The sequence below is a fragment of the Pelophylax lessonae genome, assembly GCF_965119305.1.
Source record: "Pelophylax lessonae genome assembly, chromosome: 9".
NCBI lineage: Eukaryota > Metazoa > Chordata > Amphibia > Anura > Ranidae > Pelophylax > Pelophylax lessonae.
Genome location: NC_138776.1, coordinates 267,437,915 through 267,458,166, shown reverse-complemented (window position 1 = coordinate 267,458,166; position 20,252 = coordinate 267,437,915). Strand labels below are relative to the sequence as shown.

The 20,252-nt window shown below is 45.6% G+C and overlaps 2 protein-coding genes across 2 annotated transcripts in view; both read right to left on the bottom strand.

Annotated features, from left to right (window-relative positions):
- LOC309562972 (uncharacterized protein) overlaps nucleotides 1-20,252 on the bottom strand; it is a 581,033-nt gene that overhangs the window by 364,509 nt on the left and 196,272 nt on the right. The window contains 1 exon segment of the mRNA XM_082267298.1: nucleotides 9,363-10,549. Within this exon segment, the coding sequence (XP_082123424.1) occupies nucleotides 9,363-10,549 (1,187 nt within the window).
- Nucleotides 13,390-15,277, bottom strand: LOC309563976 (uncharacterized protein; the record flags this gene model as incomplete). Its single annotated transcript, XM_082268606.1, has 6 exons — nucleotides 15,153-15,277; nucleotides 14,820-14,954; nucleotides 14,530-14,733; nucleotides 13,972-14,136; nucleotides 13,714-13,885; nucleotides 13,390-13,445 (listed from the first exon to the last, which is right to left on the bottom strand). Exons 1-6 carry the CDS (start codon nucleotides 15,246-15,248, stop codon nucleotides 13,390-13,392), a joined length of 828 nt encoding a protein of 275 aa, XP_082124732.1. The 5' UTR covers nucleotides 15,249-15,277.

Here is a 20,252-nt window from a genome sequence, read left to right as displayed (position 1 = left end):
TCCACCCGGCACAGCCAGCAAATAACAGAGCAAGTAACCCCGGGAGAATTGTTCTGTCAGAGATCTTACTAGACCCGGACATGGGGCAGAAGAACCAAAAGGTACATACCCCAGGTGTCTAGACTCAGCAACGCTATGGTGAAAAACTGAATTTTTGTAAAATCTTACCGTAAAATTCCTTTCTCTGAGTCCTCCGACAGTCACCGCCCCTCATATAGTCTTCACCAATGGGTATTGACTTCCGCTCCGCAGGAGTAGCTACCTGGCTGTTGGGGTGTTTATCCCCTGGGTTATTTGCTTTCCTGAGTTGTTGCTCCCGTTGAGCCTTTTTTCTGTTGCCCAGAAGGTTCTCTTACTGTGTGTGTAAGGTTCCTTGCTCTGATGTGGGTACTACGTTGCCTTTTCTACAGGTTGCGTCTCCCACCCCTCATGTCTACACTCCTCCGACAGTCGCCGCCCCCGCCCCTCTTTTGGGGTTTTCTTGTACACTTACTGCTATGCTACCAAACTGTAGTGGGATGGCTTACTGCAGAGGGGTATTGACCAGTGGGACAGCCCCCATGGGTGTGTCTATGGTAAATGCTTTTGTTTTTAACAAGTCTTATGCCTAGCTAGTCCTGCGGAGCGGAAGTCAATACCCATTGGTGAAGGCTATATGAGGGGCGGCGACTGTCGGAGGACGTAAGAGAAATCAACAATTTGCTGCCAGCTGAACCCCAGAATCTCCATAAATCCAGTCTAGAGACATCAATTGTGTCTGCAGCACAGAGAAGGAAGATTATCCAAGAGAAATACAGGAATACAGGACGGGGAACACAGCTCAGGAAAGTGACCAGGGGATTACAGGCTGATATCACCCAGTCCCTGCCCTACTCTGGACCAATCAGTGAGCAGTATGGGTGGAGGAATGTATTTAGTGTTAATGACCCACCTGTGCTGATCTCTGTAGGAGTGTCCTCCTCTCTAAATGTCCCCGTTATTCCATCCTCCTCCATAGACTGCTGATCATCCATCACATACGTCTCTTCTTCATCTTCTTCCTCTTCTTCTTTAACCTCAACTTTTATATCTATCAGATCTTCACTCTAAACCAAGAACGTGAGAGAAAATAACATCTGTAAAATATAAGTTCACATAATAAATCCACATATCATCTCCACGAGTCCATATCCAAGACGTTCCGTCCCACCAACCTTGTAACTGTGAAGGATAGTGTGATCTTCCTGTGTGGAATCCCGGGAATACAGAGGACGGGGACATCTCTCTGGTAGGTTTCTGGTCTTAGGTGGCTCCATCATATCCTTGTGTCCTACTGAATACTCCTCCATCACTCCATACTCATCATCCTCCTCTTTATACTCTTCTTTTACAATAATATTATAATCCCTGAGGTTTTCACTCTAGATATAGAAATAAACAGTGACATCCTGACACCTTATAGGAACCTGACACACACAATGAGACAGTCACCATCCAGACACATCCCTTGTCTGTTACTGGATAATGTCCCAGAATTCCCAGCACCACTCACCTCTCCTGTCAGCAGCTCCATCATCTTCTTGGTGACTTCTAGAATCTTCTGCATGTTGCGTCTCTCAGGTTTTAAGGAATCACATGGAGGCACTGTGATGGTCATCTTCTTTCCAGACTTCACAGGAGGGAAACTCTACAATAAAGACCAATAATAATATCATAGGACCCAGAATTCTTCTCACTTCTCCGGTCAGGTCTGTGTTTTACTAATAGAGATAAGAGTGATGTCATGTGACCTCCCAGAATCCTCCTCACCTCTCCGGTCAGGTCTGTGTTTTATTAATAGAGATAAGAGTGATGTCATGTGACCTCCCAGAATCCTCCTCACCTCTCTGGTCAGGTCTATGTTTTATTAATAGAGATGCGTGATGTCATGTGACCTCCCAGAATCCTCCTCACCTCTCCGGTCAGGTCTGTGGTTTATTAATAGAGATCGGAGTAATGTCATGTGACCTCCCAGAATCCTCCTCACCTCTCCGGTCAGGTCTGTGCTTTATTAATAGAGATAAGAGTGATGTCATGTGACCTCCCAGAATCCTCCTCACCTCTCCGGTCAGCAGGTAGATGATCTCCAGAGTGAGATTTAGTATCTTCTCAGTCATGCGACTCTGGTCCTCCTCCATCCTCCTTCGTGCCGTCTTTTTACAGGCTTTCTTAGAGTGATAATGTTCTGACTTGGGGAAATGAAAGTAAGAATTATTTGGATGGTATTGGTCACACAATAATAGGATGTGGATGTGAGGGTGTTAATGGGAGGATAATTGTACATTGAAGAACTACAGACCCCATGGGAACACACTTAGTCTGGACTGTTTAGTGATTGTTACAATTTTGAGATCTTAGAACCTTCTAGGCCTGAAAAATTCTCTGTTGGCTTTGTTTTGTGCCTGAAATGGTTTGCTGCACAAAAAGGCCTCCTCTATGAACGAGTGCCCTCAAAACGGATTATGGATCGTGCCTATTCATTCCATTTGGTATCCTAGAACATATCACTTGGGCAGTGATATGGTGAGAAGGTGAAGGTCTAAAATGATGAGAGAGATGGGGAGGGAGGACCATTACAGAACCAGAGACCCCCCCCCCCCCACAGAGCCCCTCTGAAGTGTACAACCCCCTATTCTTAGAACCCCCTTAGCCTGGGAAATCTATCAAGCGTCCCTAAGCCTCACTAACCCCTCAGCTCCTCTACATCCCTCAGTATTTTCCTCTCTAGGACACCAAAGGTGGAACATATTCTTCATGGCAGGCTGGGTAAGGCTTTCTTCCTCCTGACCAGCAATGTAAGGGTCTCTATGCTCCATACTCCTGACCCCGGCACCCCATCATTGTGTTGGCTGCATAGTGTAATGATTGTGAAAAAAGGGTATAGTGCGCTCAACACAATCATAAATATTAAACATATGACATCTGAGATGACCCAAATATTATGGTGATCTTCATACAGTGTGAAAAACCATATGTGAAAATTCTTTATGCAAAAACATATAATTTATAACAATCGTGAAAAAATAAATATATATAAAGTCCTCCAATTGATCAAGATAATCCCAAATAGCCAAAGATCAAGCTTCCATCAATAGTGGATCTTCAATCTTGCTAATCTTAGACCGATATGTGAGGGTGAAATAAAAGAAATAGCCTCTTACCAGATAACACTAAACAGTGAGCCTTATTGGTGAATAGACACTTTCCACACGTGAACAAATGAAATCAAGTGAAGTGACACCTCGGTGGTAGTGTAAACTTCTTACCAGAATTAGAGGGTAGGCATGAACCACTGTTGTTTATACTAGGGATGCACCGATCCGATATTCGGATCGGATATCGGCCCCGATACGGGCAAAATAGCTGGATCGGGGGATCGGTAAAATTAACAGATCCACGGGCCGATCCGGTTTTGCTCTTTATAGCTTGTGAGGGAGCAGAGAACAGCTGTCAAAGAAAAAAAAAAAGAGCCTCCTGCAAATGCCTTTCAACTCTCCCAGTTAAGTAAACAATGATTACAATGTATCTTTTCCTTCCGTCTGCCGGAGGAGGGAAGTTTAACCTTAGTCTTAAAGACTAAACCCATGACATTTTAGATTTTGAATGCACAATTGTTATAAGGTATCTGCCAATACCGATCCGGAAGTATTATTTTGTTATAAGCTCACAAAACAATACTTCCGGATCGGACTCGGGATCGGCAATTTCACAAAGCAAAAGATCGGAATCGGGACCAAAAAAGTCGGATCGGTGCATCCCTAGTTTATACGGATGCACCAGATAGAGGGTATACAATGGCGGCTTCAATGCATGGACTGAATGTTTCTCCACTCCACAATATCCAACTCACCGATGTGGCTGGCGATACTGTACTCTAATGTAGCTCCCCCATAACAGTAACAATAGTGTAATGATTGCCCATTGGTTGCCTGTGTTGTGTAATAATCGCCCATTGTAGACCATGTATGGTCATTGTCTTGTCTATTTATTGTCGGTCCTGTTTATTTAGAGGACCAAATTACTAGAATTTATCTTCAAAATGAAGAGAATGTTCCGGCCCCGTAAATGTTCTGACCATGAAGGGGTAATCTAGGTTTCCAAACTATACATGTGTGTATCATCATCTGCTGGAGATTGTAAACTCTAACGAGCAAGGCCCTCTAGTTCCTCCTGTATTGTAACTGTATTGTCTTCCCTCACATTGTAAAGCACTGCGCAAACTGTTGGCGCTCTATAAATCCTGTATAATAATAATAAAAGAGGTCACAGTGACTATGGAGGAAGAGGAGAGACATGACGAGGGGTTACTGGGTGTAAATAGAAAATAAGATCTTATTACCTCCTCTGCTGCCAATTCCAGTAACGTCTCCTCACTACTTCCTCCCAACTCACCTTTCACCCGGAACTTCCTGTCTGTATCTGACATCACTTCCTGTCTTCCATAGAGATGTCCTGTCTGAGTAGAAGTGGGAAGATCTCCAGCTTGTGGAGATCAGAGGAACTGCAGTCCCGAGAAACGCCTCGTAGTGTGAACACGGCCTTGTTCTGTGTGTGTATGTACTGTATATCCTTATAAATGGGTCATCTCCACTCCCACCAAGGGGGATAGAAATATATTACGACTTATTCCAGCCAGGGTTCCTTCAAAGGTTTCCAGGGGTTCCTTGAGCAATAAACAATTTCCGTTTCTCTGTAACAACTGACATCAATGATCTGTAAGGGGGGCAATTAGAGAAAACATAAAAGGACACCCATAGTGGTGGCTGATTCACACTATGTGGAGCACGGGTCTCCTTTTATGTTTTCTCTGAGTGACAAGTACAAGGATGCAGAGTCCGGTGAAACAGCCTTGAGAGTTCCTTTTGTACTTTGGGTGGAGTTAATTGAACATCTTTGGGCATTTTTGAACCTGATCTACTATGGAGTTATGTGGCTGTAGAGAGACAGGGATATTTTCTACCCATGTGATTTATGACCTATTAGTTTAGGAAGTCGGGGGGCTCTGGTAAGCCTCTATATCTACCCTTGGTGAAGGCCTGTTGCACTGGTGTGTGGGATGCACTGATTCACTTTCATGAGTTGACGTTTCACTATTTTATTCATATACCAAAAGCACTTGGTTTAAGCGCTGCACATTATTTATAGTCTGATATAAAGGGGTCCTTCTCCCATTGGTCACCATTGTAAGGGACCACTACACTGACCGCTGATATAAGGGGGTACTTCTCCCATTAGTCACCATTATAATGGACCACTACACTGACCACTGTTATAAGGGGGTACTTCTCCCATTAGTCACCATTATAATGGACCACTACACTGACCACTGATATAAGGGGTCTGTCTTCTGTTTGTCACCAATGTAGGGGACCACTACACTGACCACTGATATAAGGGGGTCCTTCTCCCATTGCTCACCATTGTAAAGGTCCACTACACTGACAACTGATATAAGGGGGGTCTGTCTCCCATTAGTCACCATTGTAAGGGACAACTACACTGACCACTGATATAAGGGGGTCCGTCTCCCATTAGTCACAATTGTAATGGACCATGACACTGACCACTGATATAAGGGGGTCCTTTTCCCAATGGTCACCAATGTAGGGGACCACTACACTGATCACTGATATATGGGGGTCCTTCTCCCATTTGTCACCATTGTAGGGGACCACTACACTGACCACCAATGTAAGGGGGTCCTTCTCCCATTGGTCACCATTGTAAGGGACCACTACACTGTACCCTGGGCTGTATATGATATACTCCTGACCACTGCACTCTATACAAAGAGCTGTATATGATATACTCCTGACTACTGCATTCTATACACAGGGCTGTATATGATATACTCCTGACCACTGCACTCTGTATACAGGGCTGTATATGATATACTCCTGACCACTGCACTCTGTACACAGGACTGTATATGATATACTCCCGACCACTGCACTCTGTACCCTGGGCTGTATATGACATACTCCTGACCACTGCACTCTGTACCCTGGGCTGTATATGATATACTCCTGACCACTGCACTCTATACATAGGACTGTATATGATATACTCCTGACCACTGCGATCTGTACACAGGACTGTATATGATATACTCCTGACCACTGCACTCTATACACAGGACTGTATATGATATACTCCGGACCACTGCACTCTATACACAGGGTTGTACATGATATACTCCGGACCACTGCACTCTATACACAGGACTGTATATGATATACTCCCGACCACTGCACTCTATACACAGGGTTGTACATGATATACTCCGGACCACTGCACTCTATACACAGGGCTGTATATGATATACTCCTGACCACTGCACTCTATACACATGAATTTAAACTGCGAGCAATTACTATTTGCAAAATAACCATTATAGTGTGCTGCGCTGCAAGCACCAATTAAATGTAAGTGCAATACGTTTATTTTTAATAAAGTCTGTTTACCAGACGTTATTTGAACCATGTATATCTTCCTTCCTATCCATGTGAGCCATCCGTGAGGGATAGGAGCACCCTGACAGCATTAAGGAAAAAGCAACCCCCGCATCCATACCTATTGGATTGAGCACAAGGCCATTACTAACCAAGCTTAAGTGCAAGGTCACAGGCATAAAGGTGAGGCACCCACCTGAAGGGGGGTGGGGGAGCACAGAGATGGGAGGTGAAATCAAATTTGCTCACGACCATATTTGAGCACTGGTGATTGGGATTTTATCTCCATACAGAGGAGCTTACTTTGTTTAAACACTTATAATTTGGATACCAAGCATAAGGAATTGGACACTAATTCACTCTATACACATGGCTGTATATGATATACCCCTGACCACTGCACTCTGTACACAGGGCTGTATATGATATACCCCTGACCACTGGTCTCTATACACATGGCTGTATATGATATACTCCTGACCACCGCACTCTGTACACAGGGCTGAATATGATATACTCCTGATGACTGCACTCAATAAACAAGACTGTATATGACATGTTCCTTATCACTGCACTCTATACACAGGGCTGTATATGACATGTTCCTTACCCCTGCACTCTATACACAGGACTGTATATGACATGTTCCTTACCCCTGCACTCTATACACAGGACTGTATATGACATGTTCCTTACCCCTGCACTCTATACACAGGGCTGTATATGACATGTTCCTTACCCCTGCACTCTATACACAGGGCTGTATATGACATGTTCCTTACACCTGCACTCTATACACAGTGCTGTATATGATATACTCCTGACCACTGCACTCTGTACCCTGGGCTGTATATGATATACTCCTGACCACTGCACTCTATACACAGGGTTGTATATGATATACTCCTGACCACCGCACTCTATACACAGGGCTGTATATGATATTCTCCTCACCACTGCACTCTATACACAGGGCTGTATATGATATACTCCTGTCCCCTGCACTGTATACACAGGGCTGTATATGATATACTCCTGACCACTGCACTCTATACACAGGGCTGTATATGATATACTCCTGACCACTGCACTCTATACACAGGGCTGTATATGATATACTCCGGACCACTGCACTCTATACACAGGGTTGTACATGATATACTCCGGACCACTGCACTCTATACACAGGACTGTATATGATATACTCCTGACCACCGCACTCTATACACAGGACTGTATATGATATACTCCTGACCACTGCACTCTATACACATGGCTGTATATGATATACTCCTGACCACTGCACTCTGTACCCTGGGCTGTATATGATATACTCCTGACCACTGCACTCTATACACAGGGTTGTATATGATATACTCCTGACCACCGCACTCTATACACAGGGCTGTATATGATATACTCCTGACCACTGCACTCTATACACAGGACTGTATATGATATACTCCTGACCACTGGTCTCTATACACATGGCTGTATATGATATTCTCCTGACCACTGCACTCTATACACAGGGCTGTATATGATATACTCCTGACCACTGCACTCTATACACAGGGCTGTATATGATATACTCCTGTCCCCTGCACTGTATACACAGGGCTGTATATGATATACTCCTGACCACTGCACTCTATACACAGGGCTATATATGATATTCTCCTGATCACTGCACTCTATACACAGGGCTGTATATGACATGTTCCTTACCCCTGCACTGTATACACAGGACTGTATATGACATGTTCCTTATCCCTGCACTCTATACACAGGGCTGTATATGACATGTTCCTGACCACTGCACTCTGTACACAGGGCTGTATATGATATGCTCCTGACCACTGCACTCTATACACAGGGCTGTATATGATATACTCCAGTCCTGACCACTGCACTCTATATTCTCTTGCCATACTCATGGTTACATTTAAACTTCTGACCTGTAAAAACATTTAAAGCGTCGTCTATGAGCAATTTTCTGGTATCGAAGATTGCTGTCATTTTATTGACACACACAATTTTTTTTTGTGTTCATGTTCTATTATAATTTTACTTTTATAAGATTGCAGTCAAAAATCAGGAGATAGTAAAATTAAGAAATCCGATTGGTCAGGAAAATGTCTTGTCTTGACTGGGGAGGCGGAGTCATTATTGATTTGTATGCAATACACAACGTGTTACATTATTATAACAAACTATTGTAGAAAAGATCACAGCATAGAGAATGGGGGAGAAGGAGAAAATAATCCCGGATATGAAGGGGAAAATTATGACCACTAGATGGAGGCAATGATCATAGGAAATCACTATTGGAAATAAAATATGACCAATATTTGTCAGGGTTGGGCAAATGTTTGTCACATTTTTTTCAACAATTTTTTAAGAGTTTCCAAAAGATTCCCCACAAAATGTACTCAGCCAATGAAAGGTAAGGACTCCATTTTTATTTTTCTCCTGCTATCAATGGCCAACACGGGACAACACTTCATCCATGTCTTTGGTGATCTCTGATCTCCATATGAAGGGTTTCTTACATGATGAAGATCAGCCATGGAGTATATCTGAGGTGTATATCAGGGTGTGCTTCTTCCCCACATGTCCACCAACATTCATATCGAAGACATTTCCCACATCCAAGGCACTAATACACCTCCAGGGTTGTGTGGGACCCCTGAGGCACAGGAAGACAGGACTTCAGTGAGGAACATTTTCCTCACTCAGGACAGGAACGTGGCTTCTCCCCCGTGTGCAATCTCAGATGCGCTCGGAGACTGGACTTCCGTGATAAGCATTTCCCTCACTCAGGACAGGAATACGGCTTCTCCCTCATGTGTAATCTCTGATGTTTGTAAATATTGGATTGAAATGTAAAACATTTCCCGCACTCAGCACAGGAATACGGCTTCTCGCCTGTGTGGGATCTCTGATGATAATAAAGAATGTACTTTTCTGAAAAACATTTCCCACACTCAGGACAGGAATATGGCTTCTCCCCCGTGTGAGATCTCTGATGTCTGTTAAGACGGGACTTCACTGAAAAACATTTCCCGCACTCAGGACAGGAAAACGGCTTCTCCCCCGTATGCGATCTCTGATGTGTGGAAAGAGTTGACTTCTGTGAAAAACATTTCCCGCACTCAGAACAAGGATACGCCTTCTGCCCTTTGTGTTCTCTTTTATGTCTGTAATAAGAAGACTCCCCTGAAAAACATTTCCCGCACTCAGAACAGGAGTATGGCTTCTCACCCATGTGTTTTCTCTTATGTGTGTAAAGATCGGACTTCCCTGAAAAACATTTCCCGCACTCAGAACAGGAATACGGCTTCTCCCCTGTGTGTTCTCTCTGGTGTCTGCAATAAGAGGACTTCGCTGAAAAACATTTCCCACACTCCGAACAGGAGTATGGCTTCTCACCTGTGTGCGATCTCTGATGTGTGTAAAAATTGGACTTCCGTGAGAAACATTTCCCGCACTCAGAACAGGAATATGGCTTCTCCCCCTTGTGTTCTCTCTGATGTCTGTAATAAGCGGACTTCCCTGAAAAACATTTCCCGCACTCAGAACAGGAGTATGGCTTCTCGCCCCTGTGAGATCTCTGATGTGTGTAAAGATTGGACTTCCCTGAAAAACATTTCCCGCACTCAGGGCAGGAATACGGCTTCACCCCTGTGTGTGATCTCTGATGTCTGTAATAAGAGGAATTGCTTGAAAAACATTTCCCACACTCAGAACAGGAGTACGGTTTTTCCCCTGTGTGAGACCTTTGATGTTTGACAAGATCTGATTTTTGTATAAAACATTTCCCGCACTCAGCACATGGATGTGGTTTCTCACCCTTGTGAAACCGCTGATGTCTGTTTAGACTGAGCCTCTGTTTAAAACATTTCCCGCACTCAGGACAGGAATACGGTTTTTCCCCCGTGTGAGATCTTTGATGTGTGACAAGTGCTGATTTTACTACAAAACATTTCCCGCACTCAAGACAGGAATACGGCTTCTCCCCTGTGTGAAATTTCTGATGTATGGAAAGATAGGACTTCTCTGAAAAACATTTCCCACACTCAGGACAGTAAAAAGATTTCTCGCCGGTATGGGACCTTTGATGTGAGACAAGTCGGCATTTTTGTAAATAACATTTCCCACACTCAGGACAACAATACGTCTTCTCCCCTGTGTGAGATTTTTGATGTCTGTAAACAGTGGATTTAGTTGAAAAACATTTCCCGCACTCAGGACAGGAATGTGGCTTCTCACCTGTATGTGTTCTTTTATGTGCAGTAAGATTGGATTTAAAACGGAAACACTTCCCGCACTCAGTACAGGAAAACCTCTTATCTGTTGGATGGATGGCACCATCCCTCATAGACTGAGGTTCCTCAGGATAAGAGGAATACGATGGTCCCATACCGTCCCTCACAGTCTGAGGTTCCTCAGGATAAGAGGAATACGATGATCCGGCACCGTCCCTCACAGTCTGAGGTTCCTCAGGATAAGAGGAATACGATGATCCGGCACCGTCCCTCACAGTCTGAGGTTCCTCAGGAAAAGAGGAATACGATGGTCCGGCACTGTCCCTCACAGTCTGAGGTTCCTCAGGATAAGAGGAATACGATGGTCCGGCACTGTCCCTCACAGTCTGAGGTTCCTCAGGATAAGAGGAATACGATGGTCCGGCACTGTCCCTCACAGTCTCAGGTTCCTCAGGATAAGAGGAATACGATGGTCCGGCACTGTCCCTCACAGTCTGAGGTTCCTCAGGATAAGAGGAATACGATGGTCCGGCACTGTCCCTCACAGTCTGAGGTTCCTCAGGATAAGAGGAATACGATGGTCCGGCACTGTCCCTCACAGTCTCAGGTTCCTCAGGATAAGAGGAATACGATGGTCCGGCACTGTCCCTCACAGTCTCAGGTTCCTCAGGATAACAGGAATACGATGGTCCGGCACCATCCCTCACAGTCTCAGGTTCCTCAGGATAAGAGGAATACGATGGTCCGGCACTGTCCCTCACAGTCTGAGGTTCCTCAGGATAAGAGGAATACGATGGTCCGGCACTGTCCCTCACAGTCTGAGGTTCCTCAGGATAAGAGGAATACGATGGTCCGGCACTGTCCCTCACAGTCTGAGGTTCCTCAGGATAAGAGGAATACGATGGTCCATCTACACTGTGTGGTCCCGGATGGACATTTGAGGTAGCCGGGTTTTCTCCTGGACTATACTGTGTGATGTCCTCATCTTCTACTCTACAGTCTGGCGACAAAGTGAGACAATCCTCTGAGGTTTTCCTCATCTCCCGTCCATGTACTAAAATAGAAATACAAAGATTATTACTAGGCATCAGCAGATTGGTTCCCCTAAACCAGGACTCCGCCCACATCAGGCAGCTTTGTCTCTGAGGATCTTTTAATTCCCCCCTCAAGGTAACTAGTAAATGGTGTAATGATATCCTGCGCTGGATATACGAAAGCAACCATTTTGTTCAGAGCTCTGCCATGACAGGCTCAGTTACAATTTCCCCCCCACCCTACCTTAATTAATTCCTGGAATGCAGAGGGCTTCGACTTTAAAGAAAGGGCCCTTCAAAGAACCTTATCTCAGCACAGACAGAAATCCTAGCAGATGGTGTTTAACAGGCCGGTCGTAAATCTGAGCAAATCCATTAAGGCTGACCAGGCTGTGTCGTAAATGCCACAACAGCCAAGCTGTTCATTAGAACATCTAACAATCAATACCCAATTCATAAATGCAGACAGGAACATGACACATTAACAATAAGTATATATTTGGATGAGAAATGTCATACTGATCGAATTAACCACTTAAGCACCGGAAGATTTTACCCCCTTCCTGACCAGGGGGTTTTTTGCGATTTTTTACTGCGTGACTTTAACGGACAATTGCGCGGTCGTGCGACGCTGTACCTAAACGAATTTCACGTCCTTTTTTTCCCACAAACAGAGCTTTCTTTTGGTGGTATTTGATCACCTGTGCGATTTTTTGATCATGCGCTATAAACAAAAAAAGAGCGTAATTTTTGCAAAAATAACAATATTTTTCACTTTTTTTATATGAAATTCCCCCCAAAAAAAATGTAAATATCAAAATTTTTTAACATTTTCAGCCAAATTGTTTTATGCTACATATGTTTGGTAAAAAAAATTGCAAAAAACGTATTTTGATTGGTTTGCGCAAAAGTTATTGCGTTTACTAACAAAGGGAAAGATTTTTGTCATTTTTGGTGTTTTTTTTTTTAACGAGTAATGGCGGCGATCTGCAATTTTTTTTGCGGTACTGCGACATTGCGGCGGACAGATCGGACCCTTGACTGACATTTTTGACACTTTTGGGGGTACCAGTGACATTACTGCAGTAATCAGTGCTATATATATGCACTGTTACTGCAAAAATGACACTGGCAGGGAAGGGGTTAACTGTATTGGAGAGGGAGGGGTTAAGTGTGTCCTAGGGGCGTGATTTCTAACTGTAGTGGGACATGGCTATTGGTGTAAAAACAAAGATCAACGGTTCTACATAGTAGAACCGTCTGATCTCCATTTTTACACAGGGGAGAATGACAGGCGGCTTGTTTACATAAGCCGCTCTGCCTTTCTCCCGCTGTACCGACGTTCGGCGAGTGACCGGCGGACATCGGGTCCGCCGATCACACGCCCGCACTCCTCCCTGAACGAGCCGAGGTGGGTGCGCGCCTCAGCGGGCGCGCACTTGCCCGCTATTGGCTCCAATCCCAGTGACAGGCGAGCGACGTAGACCTACGTCACTCTGCCTGGCCGGGGCTGACTGCCGCAGTAAATATACTGTGCGCAGTCGGCAACCGGTTAAGACCAGACATGACCACCCTATCACATATAGAATAGAAGCTAGCTGTCAGATGCATTACGGGTCAGAGGTTATTAGGAGATTGGCTGTGTTTGGTATCGATGGATATAAAATTCAATGCTGCACAATAAGCTATCAGTTTCAAGAAGGCAACTGGTAGATGTTGGAAGATATGAATTATGTTATAAATCTGTCTATACGGGAGGTTCCTTGGTATTGTCGTAAACTTTAGGGCCGCCCATGGCCACTGTGTTTATTGGTCAGGGACCTCTCTTAACACCCCCTGAGGTCTCAGAGAAAACGAGAGAGGCAGATGGGGTTAGATAGTTCTCTCATGGTAACATCAAGAAAGGAACATCTATCAAGTTTGAGAACCAATCACACTGACTCAGCTTCTGAACATTGATAACCCAAGGACATTGAATGCAAGCATTCTTCTTTCTAAATTCTTCTCCATGATTCTCCATCATGACGTCCTTGTAGAGATCCTTGTGTCCTTCTAAATACTCCCACTCCTCCATGGAGAAATAGACAGTGACATCCTGACACCTTATAGGAACCTGACACACACAATGATACAGTCACCATCCAGACACATCCCTTGTCTGTTACTGGATAATGTCCCAGAATTCCCAGCACCGCTCACCTCTCCTGTCAGCAGCTCCATCATCTTCCTGGTGACTTCTAGAATCTTCTGAATGTTGTGTCTTCTAGGGATCAGGGATGGAGGTGGGGGGATGGTGATGGGATTCTGGATTCTTGAGGATCTTGTGTTATTTTCCGTAGATTTCCTCATTACTCCTGTACAGTTCTGTGTTATAGAAAGATAAATATCACCCTCCCATCATCCCTCACCTCTATGGTTAGCTATGTATTTATTCTCCAGGGATTGGCCAGAAATGTGCCGGATTCAGCAAAGGACAGACATCTCCATCCAATGATATGATTACAATGTGGTCAGATTTATAGCTCCTTCTAGAAGTCATATAATAGAGTCACTAATGTTTTACTAGTAAGGCCCACTGACCCACCAGTCAATGTTACCCATTAATTTAGCCTCAGGGGGAGTGGCATGCTGGCAATCATGAGTCTCACTGTTAGGACTAAAGCTGACATTGCTTTCTTCTAGAACCAATTATCATAGAGTACTTACAATTCAGGTATTCATTTTACAAGTCAGAATGAACCCCTTCATTACACTCACCTCTCCAGTCAGCAGGCTGAGGATCTCCAGGGTGAGGTTCAATATCGTCTCATCCCGGGGAAATTCCTTCCTTACGATCTTCACAAAACCAAAAGTCTGCTGATTCTCCATCATGACGTCCTTGTAGAGATCCTTGTGTCCTTCTAAATACTCCCACTCCTCCATGGAGAAATAGACAGTGACATCCTGACACCTTATAGGAACCTGACACACACAATGATACAGTCACCATCCAGACACATCCCTTGTCTGTTACTGGATAATGTCCCAGAATTCCCAGCACCGCTCACCTCTCCTGTCAGTAACTCGATGATCTCTCTGGTGACTTCTAGAATCTTCTCCATGTTGTGTCTCTCAGGTTTTAGGGAGTCACATGGAGGCACTGTGATGGTCATATGATCACCTGACTTCAGAAGAGGAAATCTCTGTATTGGAGAACCAATGGGAATATCATGTTAGAATCCCAGAATCCTCCTCACCTCTCCGGTCAGGTCTGTGTTTAATTAATAGAAATAAAATTCATGTCATGTGACCTCCCAGAATCCTCCTCACCTCTCCGGTCAGGTCTGTTTTATTAATAGAGATAAGAGTGATGTCATGTGACCTCCCAGAATCCTCCTCACCTCTCCGGTCAGCAGGTAGATGATCTCCAGGGTGAGGTTTAGTATCTTCTCAGTCATGTGACTCCGGTCCTCCTCCATCCTCCATGATGCCGTCATTTGATCTATACAGGTCTCCGTGTAGATGGATAACTTTGGAAAATTAAAGTAAGAATTATTTGGATGGTATTGGTCAAACAATAATAGGATGTGGGGGGGGGGGGTAATACAAGGGTTGCTGTACATTAAAAATGGTAGTAAGGGCTAAAGAGATTCATTGCATTCTTTGCATTAAGGTAAAAAAAAACTTTTGTATGCAGCTACCCACCCCCCCCCCCCCCCCCCCATATTTACCAAAGCCCAATCACGGGCCAGTGCTCATGGCATATTCTCCATGGCAGGCTGAGGAATTTTTTCTTCCTTCTGACCAGCAATGTAAGGGGCTCTGTGCTCCATACTCCTGGCCCCGGCACTCCATCATTGTGTTGGCTGCGTTTAGAGTGTAAGGTTACCAGATTCTTTAAAAGATTACTAAGGGAAGTGTCAGGTACCAGGTGTTGGAGGCCAATGGAGAAAGGGCTTCCTTTGCAGCCAAGTTCCAGATTCCCCTGAAGGTGAGACAGGAGGAGTCGGGCAAAAAGTAGCACAGGTCCCCTGCAAGGTTGCTTGCCGAAAGACTCAGGAATACTGCTGATGCACTGAGTGGAACCTGCAGGCAGGTGGTGTCTGTGAGATGAGACAGGACCGTGGGAACGCTGAGATAAAGGGATAGTCAGCTCAAGCCAGAATCCAGAGCCAGGTGGGTCAGGATGGGTCAAAATCCAGAGCAGACTGGGTCAGGTGGGGAGCCGAGGTCAAAACACAAGAAGGCAGGCAGAGAGAATCTGTAAGACAAGCCGAACTCAAGGTCAAGGAGGCAGGCAAGAGATAAATCATGAATAGTCGGGTCAGGAACGAAGAATCACTGAAGCAAGTAAACACAGGAAGCTGAAGATCAATCAGCAACTTCAACCACTGACAGGCTTCCTTATACAGGGGCCCATGTGAAGCCTGCACACGTTCGGGTATTCCCGGGCAGACGGCGCATGCGCAGTGACGTGTTGGCGCCGGGCGGCGCCATTTTGAAAGGTAAGTCGCCTCTTTGAAAGGTAAGTGAGACTCCTCCGCAGCCCCTGGATATTCACCTGTACCATGCCCGCAGTACTGCATCTCCTGCACCATGCCTGTACCATCTGTGCCATGCCTGAACCATCTCCTGTGCCATGCCTGAACAATCTCCTGTGCCTTGCCTGTACCATCTCCTGTACCATGCCTGTACCATCTCCTGTACCATGCCCACAGCCCTGCATCTCCTGTACCATGTTCGCAGCCCCTGTTTTGGGTCTCTTGGTGGTCCAGTTGCTGCTGCATTTCCCACCCTGGGCTTATACTCAAGTCAATACGTTTTCCCAGCTTTTTGTGGTAAAATTAGGTGCCTCAGCTTATATTCGGGTCAGCTTATACTCGAGTATATACGGTAGTTGGTGAGGTTGAAATAAGACATCAGCCCATCCAGTTCAACCTATGATGTGTGTGTGTTTAGTGTTAACCGTACATTGTATACCCCTGTATGTTGTGGTAGATTTACCTGCAGCTCCTCTGGTAAGCAGACAGAGCTCAAAGCTATACTTTCTTGCTAGCACCTACCTAGAAGGGTGCTATATCCACCTCCCCACCAAACTGAGCCATGTCCTCACTAACAGATCCTGCTCTCTGGTAGGCAGAGTACAATATAGATTTACCTGCAGCCCCTCTGTCAAGCAGACAGAGCTCAAAACTATACTTTGTTACTATCAACTACCTAGGAGGATGCTACATGACTAGGAGCTGTGAGATTGCCCTTAAAAGTAGCTGCAGCCATGAGTTGAAAGGAATAAATAAATCGGCATGTGAATGGGGATAGTTGTATCAGCATGTCCCAATGGTAAAAAAGTATGTTTGGAGAGTTGGGGCAAAGGGATTTTTTCGGTACCGTCCTCAGACATTACGTATGGACATTCAAACTCTCAACATATTTCGCGGTTGCCCGCTTCATCAGGGGAAAAGACAGAGTAAGAGGATAGGAGGCCCTCCCTCTTGCTTGTGAGCGGTTTGGTTACTGGGTTTTACCTCCGGCATACACCCTGCGTCTGGCGCTTGCGCCTTGCATATGTGTGTATTTGGTTTACGGTCAGTCTCTGTAGACGGGCTATTGGGTGGCCACTCAGACGGCCTTCCGCCCAGTCCCACTCGACCTCAATGTTAGCAACGCGCATGCGCCCGATACACCAGCGCACGCGCGACCAGCCATCGGGCCCTGTGACATCATCAGCCGCCGAGCGGACCGGCTGTGTGCCGCGGGGCTGGAGCAGTATTTAAAGACTCACCTGGCTGCAGTTTCCCTGTCACATGGTGGTGGATGCATGCAGATAGCTCTGTCTCTCTCAGGTAAGGCTCTGCTTCACACTCCCTTAACTATATACTAACACTTTGATTGCTGCCCAGTTTATTGTCTGTCTACTTATACCCTAGTCTTTAAGATCTAGTAATTTTACCTATAGGGTCCATCTGATTTTTTTGAGGAATGTTTGTTGGGTGCAGCAACTGAGGACCTGGGTTCGAATCTGGGCCCTGATAGGTACTTGTACTTTGATCCACATTCTAAAAGGTGAGTTAATGGACTAGTCTGGTGTTTTGTCAATATAGCACCTCTACTAATCTTTGCAGTTATATGCAATTTCCTTGAATTAACTGAAGGAGGTAGGCAGGCGGCTGGCCAGGACTTGAGCCAAGGCAGAAGAACATGCGAATGGGAGCGGAATGGGCATGCGCCCGAAAATGAGTCCCTCCGCTCTGACAAGCCCATGATCATCAGAAAGGGGCACAGATAATGTAAAAAAAAAGCTTGTAGGAGTGGCAGAGCTGGGGTGTGTAATTCAGAATTATTTTTTAAATTCTGCACTGTCTTTAAAATAGCCCGGGCCCCTGTTTAAATCCAATCCAGGGACAAAACTGGGGAAACACTTAGTTCAGTCTAGGGACTGTCCCCAGAAACTGGGGACATCTGGTCACCCTAGTGTAGTGTAATAATTGCCCGTTGTAGACCATGTATGGTCAGAATGGTCATTGTCTTGTCTATGTATTGCCCGTGCTGTTTGTTTAGCGGAACATATTACTAGAATTTATCTGCAAAATGAAGAGAATGTCCCGGCCCCGTCGGTGGGGAAATGTTCTGACCCTGAAGGAGTTAATCTACGTTTCCACACTATAAATGTTTTCAGATGTGTCACTTTTCCACTAATGACCGTTTACATGTGTATCATCATCTGCTGGAGATAAAAGAGGTCACAGTGACTATGGAGGAAGAGGACGGACATGACGGGGGGGGGAGGGGAGGGTTACTGGGTGTAAATAGAAAATAATATCTCATTACCTCCTCTGCTGCCACTGTTGTAAAATTTTGTCGGACCCGTGAAAAAATCGGACCTCGTCACTTCCGGTTATGGGAGTCTCAAGTGCGCATGCGCACCAGACATTATCTTGGTTTGGTAAACTTATAACACAGAGCGACCAGTTGAATGAGAGGAGGCGGGGCTGAGGTGGGACGTAAGACACCGCCGCGTCATCTGCAGAGCTGAATAGAGGAGGCGGGACGGAGGTGCGACCGTGTAATAAATGCAGGACTTTAGCGACTCCTTCTGTTTTATTATCTTTACTAATTATCGTATTATTTACTCTTAGGATTTCATTACATTTAGTATTTCTTATTTTGCATTATAGAAATACTAAATGTCATGAAATCCGAAGGATAAATAATACGATAATTACTAAAGATAATAAAACAGGGAGTCGCTTAAGCCCTGCATATATTACACGGCCGCACCTCCGTCCCGCCTCCTCCGCCAGCTCTGCATATGTGCCTCCGTCCCGTCGCACCTCAGCCCCGCCTTCTCTCAATCAGCTGTCCGTTCTCTGTTATAATTTTGCCAAACCTCGAAAAATGTCTTCTGCGCATGCGCACGGACGACTCCTATCAACTGTTTTGTGATGCTCTGTCACCGGAAGTGACGAGGTCCGATTTTTTCACGGGTCCGACAAAATTTTAGAACACCACTTCCAGCAATGTCTCCTCTCTACTTCCTCCGGACTCACCTTTCACCCGGAACTTCCTATTTGTATCTGACATCACTTCCTGTCTGGATAGACATTATGGAGCCTTATGGAGCCCAGGGGAGCTGCAGCCCCCCGAGAAACATCTCGTAGTGTGAACACGGCCTTGTGTTGTGTGTGTATGTACTGTATATCCTTATAGATGGGGTCATCTCCACTCCCACCAAGGGGGATAGAAATATATTACTGCCTAGTCCAGCCTTTCTCAGCCAGAGGAAGAGGGGGATAGAGGGAGAGGGGGAGAGGAAGAGAGAGGGGAAGAAGAGAGAGGGAGAGGAAGAGAGAGGAGAAGAGAGAGAGGGAGAGGGCAAGAGAGACAGGGAGAGAAAAAGGGGAAGAGGGAGAAGAGACAGGGAGAGGAAGAGAAAGGGGAATAGAGGGGGAGAGGAAGAAAGAGGGAGAGGAAGAGAGAGATAGAGGAAGAGAGAGATGGGAAGAGAGAGAGAAAGAGGGAGAGAGACTGTGGGAAAGAGGAAGAGAGAGGGGGGAGAAAGGAAAGAGGGAGAGAGAGGTAGAAAGAGAGGAAGTGAGGCAGAGGAAGAGATATATATATATAGAGGGAGAGGAAAAGAGGGGAAGAGAGAGAGGGGAAGAGGGAGAGAGAGGAAGATGGAGAGGAAGAGAGAGAGAGAAAGAGAGTGAGATGGAGGAAGAGGGAGAAAGACTGGGGGGGAAGAGGGAGAGAGGGGGGGAGAAGGGGGAAAGAGGAAGAGAGGGGGGGGGAGAAAGGGGAAGAGGGAGAGAGAGGTAGAAAGAGAGGGAGAGAAGAACAGGGAGAGATAGATAGAGGGATAGGGGGGAGAGAGAAGAAGAGAGAGAGGGGGAAGAGAGAGAGAGGGAGGGAGAGGGAGGAAGAGAGAGGGGGGCAAGAGAGAGGGGGGAGAAAGGGGAAGAGGGAGAGGGAAAGAGAGGTAGAGAGAGAGAGGAAGAGAGAAA